The 18,031-nt window shown below is 39.8% G+C and overlaps 1 protein-coding gene across 1 annotated transcript; it reads right to left on the bottom strand.

The window, feature by feature from the left end:
• Positions 1–1,340: 1,340 nt before the first annotated feature.
• ckap2l (cytoskeleton associated protein 2-like) lies at positions 1,341–16,142 on the bottom strand. Its single transcript, XM_033618933.2, has 9 exons — positions 15,982–16,142; positions 12,983–13,049; positions 12,829–12,883; positions 11,423–12,681; positions 9,188–9,383; positions 8,352–8,510; positions 4,674–4,734; positions 3,829–3,991; positions 1,341–1,985 (listed from the first exon to the last, which is right to left on the bottom strand). Exons 1-9 carry the CDS (start codon positions 16,019–16,021, stop codon positions 1,676–1,678), a joined length of 2,310 nt encoding a protein of 769 aa, XP_033474824.2. The 5' UTR covers positions 16,022–16,142; the 3' UTR covers positions 1,341–1,675.
• Between the last annotated feature and the right edge of the window lie 1,889 nt (positions 16,143–18,031).

Below are 18,031 nucleotides of genomic sequence, written 5' to 3'. Positions count from 1 at the left end.
ACGTCAGTGAGTAGAAAAACATGGGACAGACAGAACGACTGACTGACAGAATGACACACTGACAGTTTCCGTGATTATGTACAGCATACCATACCATGACTGTCATACCAAAAATTAGAAGAAAAACAACAACATTCAGCCACAGCGATTGGTCACATTTTAGCCATTTTAAAGCATTTTTCTGTTGTTATAGCGCCACCCAGTTGCCAATTAGAGTTAAATTTCTCCAGTCACCTTGAGGCGTTCTGTTCTACATATCTACCAAGTTTAGTAAAAATCCATATGGCGGTTAGGCCTAGATAAGAAATGAGCTCTCTAGCGCCCCCATTTTGTTTGATGGGGTCAATAATGGAGGGGTCCCCTCAGATTATGTGTGGTCATATGCCTACAAAGTTGCGTGGTGATGGGTGAAACCCTTGAGATGTTATACACCTTTATGTGATGAGCCACGCCCTCTGCAATATTCATTGCCTTATAGAAGCTCAGTTTAGTAAGTTTTCCAACTTTTGCCAAGAGGGAACTTTAGATATTGGTCCCTAGATTATGTTCACCCAGTTTCATGCAGATCAGTCAAACTTCCTAGGAAGAGATTGATTTTAAGTGTTTTTCAAAAAATTCAAAATGGCAGAAAATCTATATAAGCGGAAATTATGGGTTCTTGAGGCAAATGTGTTCCTCATGAGGAGAGGCATCTCTGTGCAAAGTTTCATGTCTCTACGACATACGGGCATGAGATATGCCCATTCAAAGTTTGCAATTTCAATGGGTTGCTATAGCGCCCCCCTTTTGCCAATTGATGTAATATTGCTTCATTGGCATCCTCCCATGACCCTCTACCACTGTGCCAAATTTCACATGGATTGACCAAGTCAGTGAGGAGAAAAACGTGGAACAGACACACAGACAGGCAGACGCACAGACAGAGTTTTCATCATTATATAGTAAGATAACAGCCAGTGGAATTTCAGACTCTCGCCATCAAAGCGGTAAGGTGCGTCAGGTGACATGCAGACATACCACACCTGCATAATCACACGTTAAAATGATGGTGACTTTCAGTCTTGGTTCCAATTAACTTGCTCACTGCTTGTCATTTGAAGGTGTGGTAAAACTCTTGCAACCAAGTTTCGTTATGTCATAAATGCTGTTTTGCTTGGATGCTTTAGATAAAAGGCAAATGTGACAAATCATATCTGAACAACAACTCAGACATGGAACTTTGTCCAGCACACACAACAGTAAACTAATTTTGGCTGTGGTTTCAGGAGTACAGGTGTCTGTTTGATAGGAGAGTCCACCTGCTAGATAAAAATGAATAAAGCACAAGATATATCCATGAGTTCAAAAAAACACAGCCATTTATTTTACATTACTATGTACACCACATTATTTAATGGGCTAAAATAATACAGGGGCAAAATGAATAAACCCAATAACTTCTTCATAAGCAAGTGTCAGAAATATCTGACTGTAAAAAAACAGCTTATTGTCTAAAATGTGAGGTTCTAGTTTTACAAGGCTAAAACTCACTGGGGTTCAGGGAAAGGGTGAAATACAACTACACAAAAGTATGTACATACATTTGACTTTTTTTTTTTTTTTTGACCCTGCCATGAACAGCGATAAATGCTGAACATAGTCTGCAAACTGGTGTAGATGAAGTGAGCACATACAGCTAAACGCCTTCATCATAGACTAGCTGAACGAACACTTTGTCATTAAGTGCTTCGTTCTGTCTGTAGACGTACATAGGCGTATTGTTAGCGGATGGGCTGGTTTCCCTGCTCGTCTGCTCCTCACTTCTCTCAGTATCCTCCTCAGAGATCAGGTCATTGTAGGACGCTACACATTGATCGTGATCCTGGAGGGACGCGGGATATTGGAGAGAGGATCTCTCAATTCGGACTGAGCGTCTAACTGGAGTGAAAAAGCGAACCTCGTGGCCGTTGACTCGCGCTGGGTCCTTCTGTTGGCTTGGCGGTCCACTGAAGGAAAAGAAAGAAAAGAAATCAAGAAATAACTGTGACTTTATTGTGAGTACAGAAGGTCATGACAGCCTCAGGATCATCTCCTCTCTCTCCTCAGCCCTCCCCCTTTCCATAGTCTGCAGACACAAGTGACTGTGATTATTGTTTTTCACGTGTGTTACTGTGTAAACATATATGTGTGTGAGGGTGTGTTAAGTAGACAACTATCTGGGGGGGGAGCAAAGATGACACCTGTCATGTCTTGCATTCCCTTTCCAAAGGAAGAGAGGGAATGATTAATCAGTCACATGTACACTAATCAGTTTCCTACGCATTAATGTACTAGTGGCAGGGCGCCATGATGACACAATCTGTTGTCACGTACTGATTAGGGTTGCTGTGGTTTGAGATTTTCACGGCACGGTGACCGTCTCAAGTATCACAGTTTCACAGTTTGACATAACAATTATTATATTATCCGGGTTATTTTTCTTGAACAAACATTTTATTATCATTATTGAAACTTGGAGACATTTTTTTAAGTCTCCCTTTTGAAAATACATATAATAAAGGTGACACTCTCCATCCAGTTATATATATATTTTTTCCAATATCATAGATAAGCAAATAAATGTATACGGTCGATAACCATCAATTTTCATATCACAGTTTACCTTAAAACTGGTATTCTATTTTTGAACATTCCTAAGAAGTGCTATTGGAATTTTATCTCTGAGCTGATGTGTAACTGCGTCTTATCTTAACTACTCAAAATGAAAGACGAATATATGCAAACAAACATCAGTAGCAAATTTAATACAACGGTACTTTATCTTGACATGTAGGCACATATCTTACTATTAACTAGTACATTACCTGTTCAAAAGGAGCATTGGAAACTCATCATGCTTGAATCTCTTTTCTTCATTCAGATGTTTCCAGTGTGAAGACATCAGGCAAAGTATTCACCCTCAACTTTGAATTATTTCTTGTGTCTGTCCCTCGCTGCCTGCCATTTAATTGATTCAGCCACTAGGGCCAAAGTTGAAATTCACGCTCATCTGTATTGTCACTAATTACAGATGAATTCATAGTGATGATTTGTGTGAGACCTCAAAAATGGATAAAATATGTCCTGTGTGCCAAGTCTGGTGGGAACAGATTTTATTTGCACTGTGAGCCAAGAGTCCAACCATGTCACCATAGTGGTCAATCCTATCTTCTAATAAAACTCTACAATGCAGATGACATAAATTACTAAATGTAAACTATGTTCATACCTTTCTCGGGGTAGGAGTCACCAGAGGATCCATGATACGATATAATCACAATACTTAAATCACGATAAAATATTATCCCGATTTTAAATATGTTCCAATATGCTGAGTATTGTGATAAAATACATTGCAATATACTACCCTTTTTCCAACTGTAGATTATGTCCCCAGAGGAAAACTTTGTCAACATCTGTTCTATCTAATAAGATAAAGTTTTTAGTTTGCTCACACCACTTCAGCCTTTTTTGCAGCAGCAGCAAAATGTATCAGTAAAAGCAATTAATTAAATTATTCAAGTAGGCTACCTGAAGTTTAATCTATATTTTCATTATTTACTGTTTATATAATACAAAAATCAATACTTGGCACAGTGTGATGATACGATTCTGTCACGCTGTATACATTTTCCCCCACCTTTAATAACTTATGTTACAGATTTAAGACTCAACAGTGAAATAATTTCCAGGTTTTTCCTTAAAGTCTGGATCACTAACAAAATGTATTCTACTCCACACTTAAACAAACTGGCCGGCATTAAGATGTTAAATTTGTTGCTGGAAGTTGTACTAATGACTGAGACATACCCAGGAGTTGCTGTGATCTTGTACTTGACTACAGATGAGTCTCCTTTCTCTCCCCAGATGAGAGCTCTCACAGGTTTGGGGGTCATCATCAGGTTGTTGATACTTTCGGGAGTGCTTTCACCTGTTGGAATTTGGTCCTCCTCTTTCTCATTTTCTGCGGACACTGACAAAAACATAAACATCTGATTTATCTTATTCAGAAAAACCTTATCATTTGTAAGAATGTGCATTTTATTTAGATTTCACTGTTGAAATTACAACATCAATTAAATAAGCATTAATTTGTGCGTCTTTTTGTGTCCGCCTGACAAATGTCCTGTCTTTACTCTTCTTTAGCTCAAGCTAGCCATGTAGCAAGCAATTGGATTTTAGGGCTTTTCACTGAAAACTAAGCTGAGGAACATGAGGGAGTGTGAACTGAAACAGTAATGCTGCAGGCTGTAAAACTAAAATAATGAGTTAAAACCCTCCATAGAGTTGAAGGGGCTGCAGTGTTGGGTAATAATTCTGTGTAAGTTCGTCTCTACGAGCCACACCTTTTACATGATATGTAGATTTTTCCTATTACATAAAAAACTGATTATATCAGTTTTAAACGCAATGGGGGAACAATATCATACACAAAATGACCTAAAAACAGACCTCCATGACGATGAAGTGCTTTGAGAATATAGTGTTAAAACATGTCCTCACAGTGGTCTGTAATCATAGATGCTTATCAGTTTGAGCCAGCCAGACTGGAGGTTGATGACTACTACTACTGAGCGGAAATTTCCAGTCTACTACACCCCAGAAATGTGGTTGAAATTTACAGTGGTTCCAAACAGGGCATGCAGGCCAACTACCTTGGATCTCATCCTTTTTCTTCAGAATCTCAAACACCACAGTCCGCAGCTCATCCACTGGCTGCAACAAAACAGAAGGACATAAACTTAACAGGAACATAGAGAAGAAATTACTGATTTTAGATGACAAAACAACATAAACTGTTGATTCTAATCTCATGTCAACCATTAAAGCTGTCAGGAATAATATAAAAAGGCTTAACTGTGCAGTGAAGTGTCGGTCAACAATCATTATTCATATCAAAACTCTTTTTTTGTTGTTATTCTAAACAGACATTAAAATAGTGGCTGCATGGGCTCGGTGCATTTGACAGTTGAAAAAGCAAGTGCAGCAGTGGTGGCAATGTAAACAGATCTGTTAATGTTACTCACAGCGACTAACAGGAAAATGTTCACATTTCAAACTGTCACCTGAGGTTTTCCCGAAAGGATTAAACCCCTTGCGAAATCGGGGAGTGATTGCACCATGCTAAAAAAATTTTTTAAAAACCCTACACTTTCAGTTTACACGTATTTGCTGGTCAGAGTGGCGACAGATGCATTAATGACTAAATATGACACATCTTACAATTTCTACAAAGTTATTTATATTCATTGAGCTTCTGAGTTGAACAGACATATGATAAAACTAATCACAAATTACAGTATTTGTCAACACCACTGGTAAAACATGGCACCTGTTTTTAACTTTATTTCCATACATAGTCATTCATGTGACAGTATGTCTATAACAACCTCAATTTCCAATTTATGATTCTATATTGCTGCAGTCAGCTGTAGTGGCCGTGTTTCCCTGTGACAACTAGAATTAAGAAACCGCATAATGTCAGCTGAGATAAGTTTTGTTTCTTAAGCGGAAACCGAGTCAGCTATCAGAGCGTAGCGGCAGTTTCCACTTCCAGGGTTTCTGCTGCTTTGGCCTATCACTGATGATAAAGACTTAGCTGCCATGCACTGAGAGGTCAGGCAGAGATCAAGCAAAATGATAGTATTGGTGCTGCTCAGTAATGACAGTAGGGTCACTACACTGGATAATTTTGTTGGGATTCTGTATGTTATTGACTATATTGACTGTGTGTGTGTGTGTGTGTGTGTGTGTGTGTGTTTATATGTGGGGGTGGGAGGGGCAGGTTTTCAATATGTATGTATTATTTTTGTTTGTTTTTATTCTGTGAAGCACTTTGTGCTGCATTTTTAATGTATTAAAGGCGCTATACAAATAAAGTTTGATTGATTGGATGATTACAAAGTAAATGTTTCAATAACAATAGTCTGAATTTGTATATGACAAGCAGTTTAATGAAGCAGTGCATTACTTTTCTGGTTGATAATATCAGCAAAAATATTTTCTAAATAATATTACCATCTTCTAATATATATTTTAAATACTGACCAGAGGCTGACGACATGAATCAAGTCCTCTGATGTATATGAAGTAAACACAGAGCAGGACATTTTCCAGTTGAAAAATAAACTTGTCAGTGCTCTCTAGAGGGCAAACTGTGGAATGGCATCAATGTCTCTAAACATAAAATCACATAGTATATCTTTGGCATTTCTGTACTGAATTTTTTTTTTACTTATCAACTGACATACACACAATATCAAAAGTACTGCATCTGTGATAACTTATTATCAGGTGATATATCAGCTTTTGTGATTAACCGGTTGGTTGACAAATGTCCATCCTCTCATGTTCAGAGTTCATACATGTTTTAATAATAAATTTAGACAACTTTTCCAATGTTTTTGAAGTAAATGTTCATGACCATTCTCTGACACGTTTCCTAAAATAAGGAGCCAGGCCAAAAGTATAAATGAGCACTTGTGTGTAAGTGAGAATTAACCAATTTTGCTCCTCTGCAGTTAGGGCTTTGTGTCTGGACACAGCACTCAAAACGGCCCTTTTTTTGACTAGAGTGAAGCACTGCAGCTGGCAGCAGCTGTCACGTTGGTCACTGGGGCAAACGACGGTAAAGGGGAGTTGATTTGTGCAGCAGCAGCAGCAGCCTGGTTCTTAACGTTAGCTTCTTTGTTATGGCTAACCACAGTTTGCGATGATTTTTATGTCAGAACATCAACGAACACCACTGACCACTCGGTGAGTTTCATGGCTTTGAAAACGAATGTTTAGGGTGGTTTTAGGACAGATTCACACATGGCCATAGAAAGCAGTGTTAAGCCAGGCAGGGGAAAGCCAAATTCTCCAAAAAGGAGCAATCGTCACTATTTTGGTTTTAGCCACTCTATTTCATCATAAAAAACAGAAATGGGGGTCCAAGTGCAAAATACCGGACTTCTCCTTTAAGTATTTCTCCAGAAGAAACCGCTGAGAGTAAAACTTGTGTTTCGGATGTTATCATCATACTGTCCATGATGTGTCAGCATTTTGTTTTGGTGCTCTGTACAGATCTGACTTACATACTGTTCACCCGCCCACCTGCTCTCATCCCTGGCTCTATGAAGCTCAGAGCCACTGATTCCTAGTAAAGGCTGCAGGGCAGCACGAAGGTCCCCGGAGAACACTGGTAGACAATAACCTTGTAATTTAAGGTTCATAAACATCCAAATTCATGAATACGTAGGATATTACGAGAGACATTCCTGTTATTTTACATTTCAACATCTGCTGTGACAGCAAATGCTTCTGTCACTCGCTTCAGTAACAATTATGCTTTACCATCCAGGGGATAATGTGATTGTGCTACTGATCGATAATGTGTTGACTCATGTCGAGGATGTTTTACAGTCCAGGCCACCATTTCTTGCCATATATATCATATATCTCACACAAGGCGAGTTTTGTTGTTGTTTCCCATTTTGTGTGGTCTCAAGAAGTGAAAAGAAGACATAAAAGCTTTTCTCAGAATTATAGAGAAAAAAACAAATTTCTTAAAATGTTGACATTTTTATAGATTATGCATAATACTTATATTTCTATGAGATAATCACAACTCAGTCATCTGATTTATCTTATACTGGGTAGATTTTGGTGCTCTCTAAACTCAAGATGTGACATCTGTATAAGGTTTTGTACATATACTGTAAAAATACATATACACTCAGTGGTTGTGTGGATAAAGTTTTAAGATTTGGGATTTACTTAACTTTCAGATACATTTTCAACATAAATGGATATAACCATAATTAGAACCACATAACATCAAACAATTTAACACTCTATTATGTCAAAAAACACATTTTTTTTATAGGGGACCCACTCAAATGAGCACCTGTGGGTCCCAGGTGCTCCCTGCATTTTATTTTATTTCTATATTCAGTGTGCATAGGCTATTCATTGTCCAGGGTCTATGTTGGCAGCCCAGACCTAAAGCAGAAAGACATTAAAACTGTATACCTGTAACTGTATATTTTTATTTATCGCAAGTCATATCGCCACTGCAATATTCATTAATATTGTTTTCCTGATATCGTGCGCACTAGCTCAACCCCTGTATGGTTTGCCATCATATTGCAAATCCTTAGAGAATGTTGTCTATTTTGGGGGGAAATTTTACTGAGAAACAGTTTCTAGATAAATTTACAGAATCAAGTGAATTAAACACATGATAATTCAAAGTATTTCATTCACACTGGCGCATATGTAAATGTAATACACCAAGGTCCGCTCACTGAACGTAAACACACACTATTTCGAGAATATCATGGATGACTTACCTCCACCACAAGACCAACAGCCTCTTCAAACATGGGCAGGACATCCAGGTTGCCTTCTTGTTCCATCAGGCGGGCCTGACAGATCCAGTATTTGGTAAACTTCTGGGACACTGCTGGCAGCCGTGTGAGGACCTCCCTCACCTGGTCTGGAGGGCAACCCTGTGGGTGCGAGGCACGTTTACATCAAGTTCATACAATGAGAGAAAGGGTATCAGTATGCTTTAGCTGAGGTGTTTGTTGTGTGGTCCGATGTAGTCACCATCCAACTACCCAAAATTGAAAGTTACGCCCACTTTACGCAGTGAAGCATGATTTGAACTTCTCTCTGAAGTTCTTTTCTTTTATTCTTTACACAAACAAGTGCAGCATTTTCAAAACCTTCCAGCAGAGACTGTGTCAAACTGTGCATGTTTAAATGATTGTCTCATCTCAGGCACCTGTGTAACAGCAGGCCACAAGCCAGTCTTCAAGTTTGGTCTTTCAGAAACACTTTGCCTACCAACATGGCCAGAAAAATTAGTTACACCCCTGCCTTACATCAATTTAATTTCTCTTCAGTTAAATCTCTGTTTATACAGAGCCATGTGAAACAATGTCCTTGCACACTCCCACCCTCTGAAGTGCGTCCAAATTAGTTACACCACTGCCTTACATCGATTTAATTTCTCTTCAGTTAAATCTCTTTTTATACAGAGCCACATGAAACAATGTCCTTGCACACTCCCACCCTCTAAAGTGCATCCACCACATAACTTCCAGTGAGATGTAACATCCTGTGAGAGGTGACATCAGACTAAAAGAGACCAGTAAAAAAATCCTGGCTGCAGTCCATATACCTCTCCAAGCAATTTGATGCAGTCAGCCAGGGATCGGTCCATGGCACAGATGAGGGAGTGGGCTTCGTCTTCCTCATTCATGGTTGCCCAGAAAGGCTGGGGCACAGCCACAGTGCGCCTAACCTGAGGCTTCACCGGCATTGGAGGACGCTTGTAGGAAATGCCCTTGGCTTCCCGCCATTCGCGTAGCTTTCTCCTTGACACCAAACAACAGAGCAGAGGATATAGTTGAAAGGCAACATTATTTACCTCATTGGACAGCACAGCAGAGAGACACTGGGAGAGAAAAGAATAACAGAAGTCCCAGGACAAACTGAGGTTGACACCCTCACGCCTGGACACACAACTCTTGTTTCTTCTTCATAACTAAAAGGAAAATCATCTCGTTGTTCGACCAATCAGTGCAAATTTTGTTGGCACTTCTAACCTCCGAGTCTGTGTATGCATTTATCTTGAAACTTACCACTTATTTAACAAACAATATGTGAGAAATTATTTGAGTATTGTTAATACACCAAACACTTTGCATATTGATGTGGATCATTAATATTTTTGAGTGCCCGGTTCAAACAAACTGCCAGATTGCTGGTATGTCTGTGTCCACGGGTCCATAGACTAGGGTAATGTGTGTGCATCTTTATCACTATCAATCAAATCTGATTCATCACTAGCTCAGATTGGGTTGGGACACAAATAAATTGATTGGGAAATCTCCATTAATAAGCATCTTCTGATACAGACTACCAATGCGATATTTAGATTTTCTAACAGCTGTACAGCAAGGCTTAAGTATTGCTCCATAAAACTTGTAAAGCTTGAGGTATGTTTGCCAAACTTAATCTCCCTTTAAGATACACTATGCAGGATTTTCCTAAACCAACAATGTTTGGACTAATACAGAAGTAATCCCTCTCAATCATCACCTATGACCCACTCTCAGTGTGTGGCGCTGTATTTATCTGCAGAGACTCTGCTCTCTGCTAGTATTTTCCTCCTATTTTTCTGCACTCAGGACGTTTATGAGCGTGCAACCCCACGATGCTTAGATGAGGGCAGGGCTTTAGAAAAACGTAGTGACCAGGGCCAGACCGTAAGCAGCAGGAATCCAAAAGACTCAGCACATTAAAAAAGAAAAAACAGATTAAAAAAAAGCAAATATAGGAGGATATTTGTGATTTAAACATTTGTCTGTTCAGATTCCACTTCACGAAACGCAAGCAGGGTGTCTCTGGTTAGCATGGAGACTATTTAAAACCTTTTGCTGAAGCAAACACTGAATATGACGCTTGCTTGTTTAATTTCTGTCAGGCCACATTTAATCACTAGACCACAGTGATGTTGAAACAACAAAAGCATTGTCTGTACATGCCCAGCGATCTAATCAGACAAAGCATTCTTTAGTTTTCAAATTCTTGACCTGCCACAACGGTTTATGAATATTGTAACTTTTTACCTTATCAAAAAACGTAGCCATGTCAACGTGCTTGTTTTGCCAGGGTTTTCAGAGTGAGGCGGTGCAAAGTAAAAGAAATGATGTCGAGAAAAATGTGGATTTAGAACAGCCTTGTCTATTGGTACATATCGATTATGATTATTTTAATTCCAATTCAGTACTCAATACTAATTTTCCACAGTGAGGATACTACTTTCACATTCTCTCCTCTCTCCAATAGAGAGTTCACACACACACACACACACACACACACGGACACACACCACTGCAATGCCCCCAAAGCCCCGCCTCCTCTCAGTGCTGTCTATTCGTCATTTGCCTGTTTCACTCCGGTTGTGTAGGCTTTTGCGGTACCATTTTGTTTTTAATTTGTAATTTATCAGCTTTTGAATGTGTGACAAGCTAAGAGGCTTTGGAACATATGCAATAATGCAAGAATAACCTATTATTTTCATCAGTGTAAAAAGTTTTAGTCATTGTTAATGTTTACGACAGTCATTTTGCTGTTCTCTGCTACTAACCAAAATAAAGTTTTTATGGTGAAGTCTTGTTAAATGTATCTTAAAATAAACATTTTAAATTTCATGCCCTTAATGGCAATTTTTCCTAATGGTATTAGACGCTGATTGGCCAATCATAAGTGTCCCTGTGGCACTCATCGGTCACAAGCCAAACTCTTAACAATGGTCACGTACAGTGGATGCTGACATTGTAATGATTCAATGGTGCTGTATCATAGTTTCATGCTACACATTTACCAGTAGTTGTACTCGTCTACTTACATTCTTTCCTCCTGGGCAGCGGTCACCTTCTTTCCCTCAGTCTGGGGAAGGACCCTGACAGGGACCTTTGGCGTCTTTGTGTCTGTGCCCTGACTGGTGTGGCTGATGGTCCGTGCAGGCCGTGGCACTGTCTGGGACATAACTGGAGCGCCTGTTCGTTTTGGTGGAGGGGCATTTGCTGAACCCTTCTTGCCATCGGTCTCTTTACATGTCATGGTTTTCCCTCGCAGCTCAGCCACTGCAGCACGCCTAACCCCACTGACTGCTCTGGAGCTGCACCTGCTCGTTGGCCCTGAGGATGTCTGAGCAGCAACTTTGCGTGATTGGCCATTTTTCTGCCCTCCACTCTCGAATCTCTGCTTTGTGCACCTGTCTGTGGGCTGGCCAGCTGATTTCACAGTTTTTGACAACCCCTCTCTTCCCTTTGGCTTAATAGGTGCTGCTGTGCATTTGGAGGAGGTGGACACCGAATTCAGTCCACATGTTAGTTGACTCTTGCAAGATGGCTGAGATTGTTTGCCCAAAAGTGGTTTTGAGTTTAACTTGTTCTGTTGTTGAACTTTAATTCCAGCTGTTGATCTCTCATTAACAGGGTTGTTTAGAGCAGTGGCAGGTAATGTTTTTCTCTGAGCCATAGCAGACCGCTGGGAAACAGAAGCTGATGACAAGGAGCTGGATCGTACCTTATTAGCTACAGAAGCAGTTGTGGCGATGGTGGTATCAGCTGCTGTGGCAGAGGTGTGTCTTAAGTTTTGACTCTGAGTGTTTCTTGGCTGGGTCACTGCAGGAATGAGTCCTGTCTTTGTTTTGACCATGGGGCCGAGACTCATCCTGATACTGGCTGTCTTCACTGGACATGACCTGGTAGCATTTGAGCTCCTGCTGAATCTGCTGTTTGATTTTGTAGCAGCTGTATGAGCTGCATTTGAAGAGATTCTGCCTGAAGATGGACTTCCTGTTTCTGGCCGCTTTTTAGGATGGGTGGCTTCATTCCAGTTGGATTTGGACGACACAACGATGTAGGTTCTTGTCAGCACAGGGTTTTGATTAAGTTTTGGCTGTGCTGGGCCAGAGGTTGCAGCAGTATGACTGTTATTTCGCCGCCCAGTTGGGATGTTGGCTTTTATATTCACTTTGTTAGTAACACCAAATGCTTCTCTGGCAGGCTGTTTTGTGGATTGAGCAGCCAAAGTTTGAATTTTTGTGCCTTCATATCTGAATCTGTCCGCTGGAGCTGTGTTCTCTTTTTCCATGACCACCTGTAAAAACAAAAACATAAATTGGAAAACTGTAAGTGAAACAAATCACTATGAGTAACAGGCCAACTCAGCACGAAGTCAATGTTGACATCATTCTTTTGAAATTATGTTTTTTACACTTTATTAACTGTGTAAAGCCACACCCACCTTTTGTGTAGACGTGACAGGCCTCTTAACCTGGATGTCATCATGGAGGTATGGCCTGTCGAGATAAATTTAGTTACATTGATTACAACATCACCAGCGACCGCAATGACACACAATGTTTTTGTGCCGTAATGCAGATGATCGTTTTTCTTACTTAGAGTTGAGCTGTTTCAGCTTTCCCTTTCCTGACAAGTATTCCATCAACTTCTGCTTACGCAGCTCTATGACAGAAAATCACACAGAAATTCAGTACTTGTAACTTTCCATTATACTAAAAGAAGTACTTCACTGCTAGACAAGACAAAAATGTTTTTTAAACTGGTGTTGCATCACTACACAAAACAGAGGAAAACGACTGTGGCATTCTCCTTTGCTCAAGAGGCAGAAAACCTACAACTACCAGAATGCACTGCACCGCACCATAGCAACAAACGCTTCTGCTAGTGGCTTAGTGTAGTAGTAGTAGTGTAAGTTGGCTTTGGCCGACCGTCAGAAAACAATATGGTGGACAGCTGTTAACAAGCAATCTCAAACTACACAGTAAGCTAAAATAATTGTAAGCATACAAAAAAGAGGAAGCACAATTTGTGGTTTGAGCGTTAGCCCAAAGGCTGAGCACATCTTATCGTGCATTTTCGCTGGCAAATGAGCAGGGAGACCTGGGCGCTGGCATGACAGAGGGAAGTTTTAAGTAGTTAATTTACATACTACCCACAATTTTTATGATACCAAAAATGGTTGAAAATCTTAGAAGTATCCCTTTACCTATAAATTCTATATTAAAGATTTACACCACGTGTTTTATCTGAAAAATTAGGCCTAATAAACAGCCACATACTGTACCACTTAATAAATGTGTCCACACAAACATAGTGTATATTCAGTGTAGATGCAGAACTCTTATTCATTTTGGACTTTGGGAATCACTGATCAACATTTTTCACATTTCTGACAATTTAAACCAAACGACCAATTAATTAATCGGGAAAATAAATTGACAGATTAATCAACAATAAAAATAATCGTTAGGTGCAGCCATAGCTGCCATAGCTGCAACAACTGACTATTTTACACAGGTTATATCCAGTGCTGCAGCTGGCCACCAGCGTGTTGTGGGACATGCCACTGGGGGGGGTTGCGCTGACTGCATTTGAACTGCAACAGCTGCCGACAAATGCTCCCTAGCTTCATCCCGGTTGAGCAGTCCACAGCAACAGGGAACAAGGCAGACTGACCATGGAGTGGCTAGCTAGCTAACTCTTGGGTCATGTGGTCTGATAACCTGAGAGAGAGCAGGGCAAGTTGAGGCTGAGCAAATGCACATGCAACTCTGTTCTACAATGAAACAAGATTAACAAGATCAATGTATGGGAAACACTGAGTTAAGGCTGTACAAACTTTTTACACTGAAAGTCTATGGAGAGCTGCAGTTGCAAAAATATGGGCTGCACATGGTGACCACAAAGGGGTCCACACTGACATGGGCAGATGGCGACCTTGACATCAGGCTGACTAGGGCTGCAACTAGGGTTGGAATTAGCACCAGCTAAATGCTGGGTGGCTGCTTGATTTGCTTCGCACCCCAGCCAAAAAAACCCCCACAATGGTTATCTACTGAGTGGCCGGGAGATTTTGGAAACCTCAGCCACAGTAGCAGGTGGACAAAAAGTTAATTTCCAACCCTGGCTGCAATCGATTATTTTCCTCAATTAATCAATCAGTTGTTCCTGTATAAAATGTCAGAAAATGGTGAAAAATATCACTCAATGGTTACCAAAGCCTAAGATGACATCCTCAAATGTCTTGTTGAGTAACTAGAAGATATTCAGTTTCCTGTCATAGAGCAGTAAAGACACCAGAAAATATTCACATTTAAGAAACTGTAATCAAAGATATTTTTTTAAGCTTCACAAACCGATAAATCAATTATCAAATTAGTGGGCGAGAATAACAGCAACTGTAACAACAGCAGATAATTCACCTTTACTGACACTTAACTTTCACCAACCATCAAGAAAAGCTCCTTCAGTTTATGTTGGTGTCGTTCCAAATGTATGAGTAACTGAGCTGAAGATTACACACACACTTGCTGCCATCTGGCTGCGATACATGTCAACTCTTGTGGAAAATCTAAATTTAGAGGAGGAACTGCACAAGAGAGCTCAAACGAACAGTTAACCTAATGTAATTTAATATTTTAAAGTGTGTATTTTGAGTCTTGCACTCATGGTATTTTTTCCCCCTCACTGTTAAAGCTTATATACCAAACTACTCACAGAAATGAATGGACAGAATAATATATGAGAAAGGCAGTCCTTTATTTATCTGTATGAATGGCTGTAAATTAGTTTGGGACACTTGTTGACAATTTACTTTTTAAATGAGACATGAATAATAACAAAGTAAATAGGATTATATAAGTGTACACTTCTTCCTACTCCTTTCGGAGCATGTCTGTTGATGTTTTGTTTGTTTTGTTTTGCTCGAAATAAAGTCATTCGTTCATCCAAATAATTTAGAACTTATTTCTCTGTTAGCCACAATCTATCCAGCGATGTTCTTTGTTTGTATGAAAGCCTGCCAGACTATTTTTAGTTTCTTTAACTTTAAGGGGTGATTACATGCCTGGCAGAGCATTACATGTTTTCAGCTAACGTTACACTGATCCACTCATGCCTTCACAGAACATGTGTACCAACATGAGAAACGCCCCATAACCAGAGTCCTGTATTTTAAATAAGATACTCATCCGGTTTGTAATGCTTATTCACAAAGTAACGTTATTAGGAGGCCGGTGAAAAAGACTAAGAGGCACAGCGACCGAATTATGCAGCAATGTCGCATTGTTTATCCATCTTTGTCATCCAAGTGCAGCATCAGAAGAAGGGAGCACATTCTGCTAACTTAACGTTACGCTGACAACACACGACTTTTAACAAGAATAATGTAAAACTCCTCGTACCCATTATAACGCTACAAAGCCAACTAGCCGTTAATAAATTCTGCTAGACAAGAAAACAGTTCCCCACAGTTAACTTACTAACACAGTTGCTACCTAGCGTTAGCGCTAACATGGGTTAGCTTACACAGGGCAGCTAACGCTCACAAACTTAACGAACGCTAGCTTAAAAAAGCAACTTTACGCCCGCTAACCTTTTCTGGAAAGTATCGGGATGGTCTCTGCTTCTTCCATATCTGTCACAGTTCAGTGTTTTCTCTCGACTTTGTCCAAATTAGATGTAAAAATGGCTCGTTAGACTTGTTATGGTGGTTCAACAGACGTTAAAGTAACGTTAACTTCTTAACAACCGAGCTCGCGCATCCGGGTTTGAAATTGCCGGGGGTTAACGCCTCCACTTCTCTGATTGGTAGATTTGAAATTGCAAAGATATGATACGCATGCGCGGACATCCTGCCCTGATTGGTGCAGAGAATGTAAACAGAGGTACATACAGGCACAGTTAACAGTTAACTGCAGCACCAAACACGATTAGTTTTAGTTTTTTAGTATAATAATAATAAAATGAAATAAATAAATAATAATAATAATATTAATACAATTTATTTCTATAGCACTTTTTTAAACCAGTTGCAAAGTGCTTCACAGTGCAATACCATACAACATGGGAAAACGAAGTAAAACATGAAAATGCAATTTAAGTATAATATAAATATACATAAAATATAATATATACCCACATATAAACACATACATACATACATACACATAAATGCTGTATGTGCGTACATACACACACCCTTACTCATAAATATACATACAGTCAGGTCCATAATTATTTGGACAATGATACAGTTGTCATCATTTTGCCTCTGTACACCACCACAATGGGTTTTAAATGAAACAATGAATACCTGCTTAAAGTGCAGACTCTCAGCTTTCATTTAAGGCTTTTTTCAAAAATGTAGTATGAACCGTGTAGGAATGACAACCATTTCTTCACACAGTCCCCCAACTTTAAGGGCTCATAAGTATTTGGACAAACTAACATAATCATCAATTAAACAGTCAGTTTTAATACTTGGTTGCAAATCTTTTACAGTCAATGACTGCCTGAAGTGTTGGACACATAGGCATCATCAGATGCTGGGTTTCTTCCCTGGTGATGCTCTGCCAGCCCTTTACTGCAGCCATCTGCACTTCCTGCTTGTGTTTTGGGTGTTTTGCCCTCAGTTTTGGCTTCAGCAAGAGAAACGCATGCTCAATTGGATTCAGGTCAGATGATATGACTTGGCCATTGCAGAACATTCCACTTCTTTGCCTTAAAAATGTCTTTGGTTGCTTTTGCAGTTTGCTTCAGGTCAATGTCCAACTGCACTGTGAAGCATCGTCCAATGAGTTTTGAAGTATTTGGTTGAATCTGAGCAGGTAATGTAGCCCCAAACACTTCAGCTTTCATCCTGCTGCTCTTCTCAGCAGTCACATCATCAATAAATACAAGAGAACCAGTTCCACTGGCAGCCATACATGGCCATGACATAACAGTACCTCCACCATGCTTCACTGATGAGGTGGTGTGCTTTGGATCATGAGCAGTTCCTTCCTTTCTTCCTTCTCTTGTCTTCCCATCATTCTGGTAGTTGATCTTTGTTTTATTTGTCCATAGTATGCTGTTCCACAACTGTACAGGCTTTTTAGATGGTTTTTGACAAACTCTAATCTGGCCTTCCATTTTTAAGGCTAACTAATGGTTTGCATCTTGTGATAAACCCTCTGTATTTATTCTAGTGAAGTCTTGTCTTGCTTACAAGAGCAGCAGGATGAAAGCTGAAGTGTTTGGGGCACCATTATCTGCTCAGATTCAACTAAATGCTTCAAAACTCATTGGACGATTCTTCACAGTGCAGTTGGACATTGACCTGAAGCAAACTGCAAAAGCAACCAAAGACATTTTTAAGGCAAAGAAGTGGAATGTTCTGCAATGGCCAAGTCATATCATCTGACCTGAATCCAATTGAGCATGCGTTTCTCTTGCTGAAGCCAAAACTGAGGGCAAAACACCCAAAACACAAGCAGGAAGTGCAGACGGCTGCAGTAAAGGGCTGGCAGAGCATCACCAGGGAAGAAAGCCAGCATCTGATGATGCCTATGTGTCCAACATTTCAGGCAGTCATTGACTGTAAAGGATTTGCAACCAAGTATTAAAACTGACTGTTGTTGGGAATAGAATGATGTTATGTGTTT

Source organism: Epinephelus lanceolatus, chromosome 9 (assembly GCF_041903045.1).
Source record: "Epinephelus lanceolatus isolate andai-2023 chromosome 9, ASM4190304v1, whole genome shotgun sequence".
Classification (NCBI taxonomy): Eukaryota; Metazoa; Chordata; class Actinopteri; order Perciformes; family Serranidae; genus Epinephelus; species Epinephelus lanceolatus.
This window is presented reverse-complemented; position numbering and strand designations above follow the sequence as displayed.

Coding starts and splice junctions, on each gene's coding strand:
- ckap2l (XM_033618933.2), bottom strand. CDS start 16,021: ATGGAAGAAGCAGAGACCATCCCGATACTTTCCAGAAAAG. Junction 9,384..11,422: donor GCTGCCCAGGAGGAAAGAAT/GTAAGTAGACGA, acceptor TTTGGTGTCAAG/GAGAAAGCTACGCGAATGGC. Junction 8,511..9,187: donor GCATCAAATTGCTTGGAGAG/GTATATGGACTG, acceptor TCGCACCCACAG/GGTTGCCCTCCAGACCAGGT.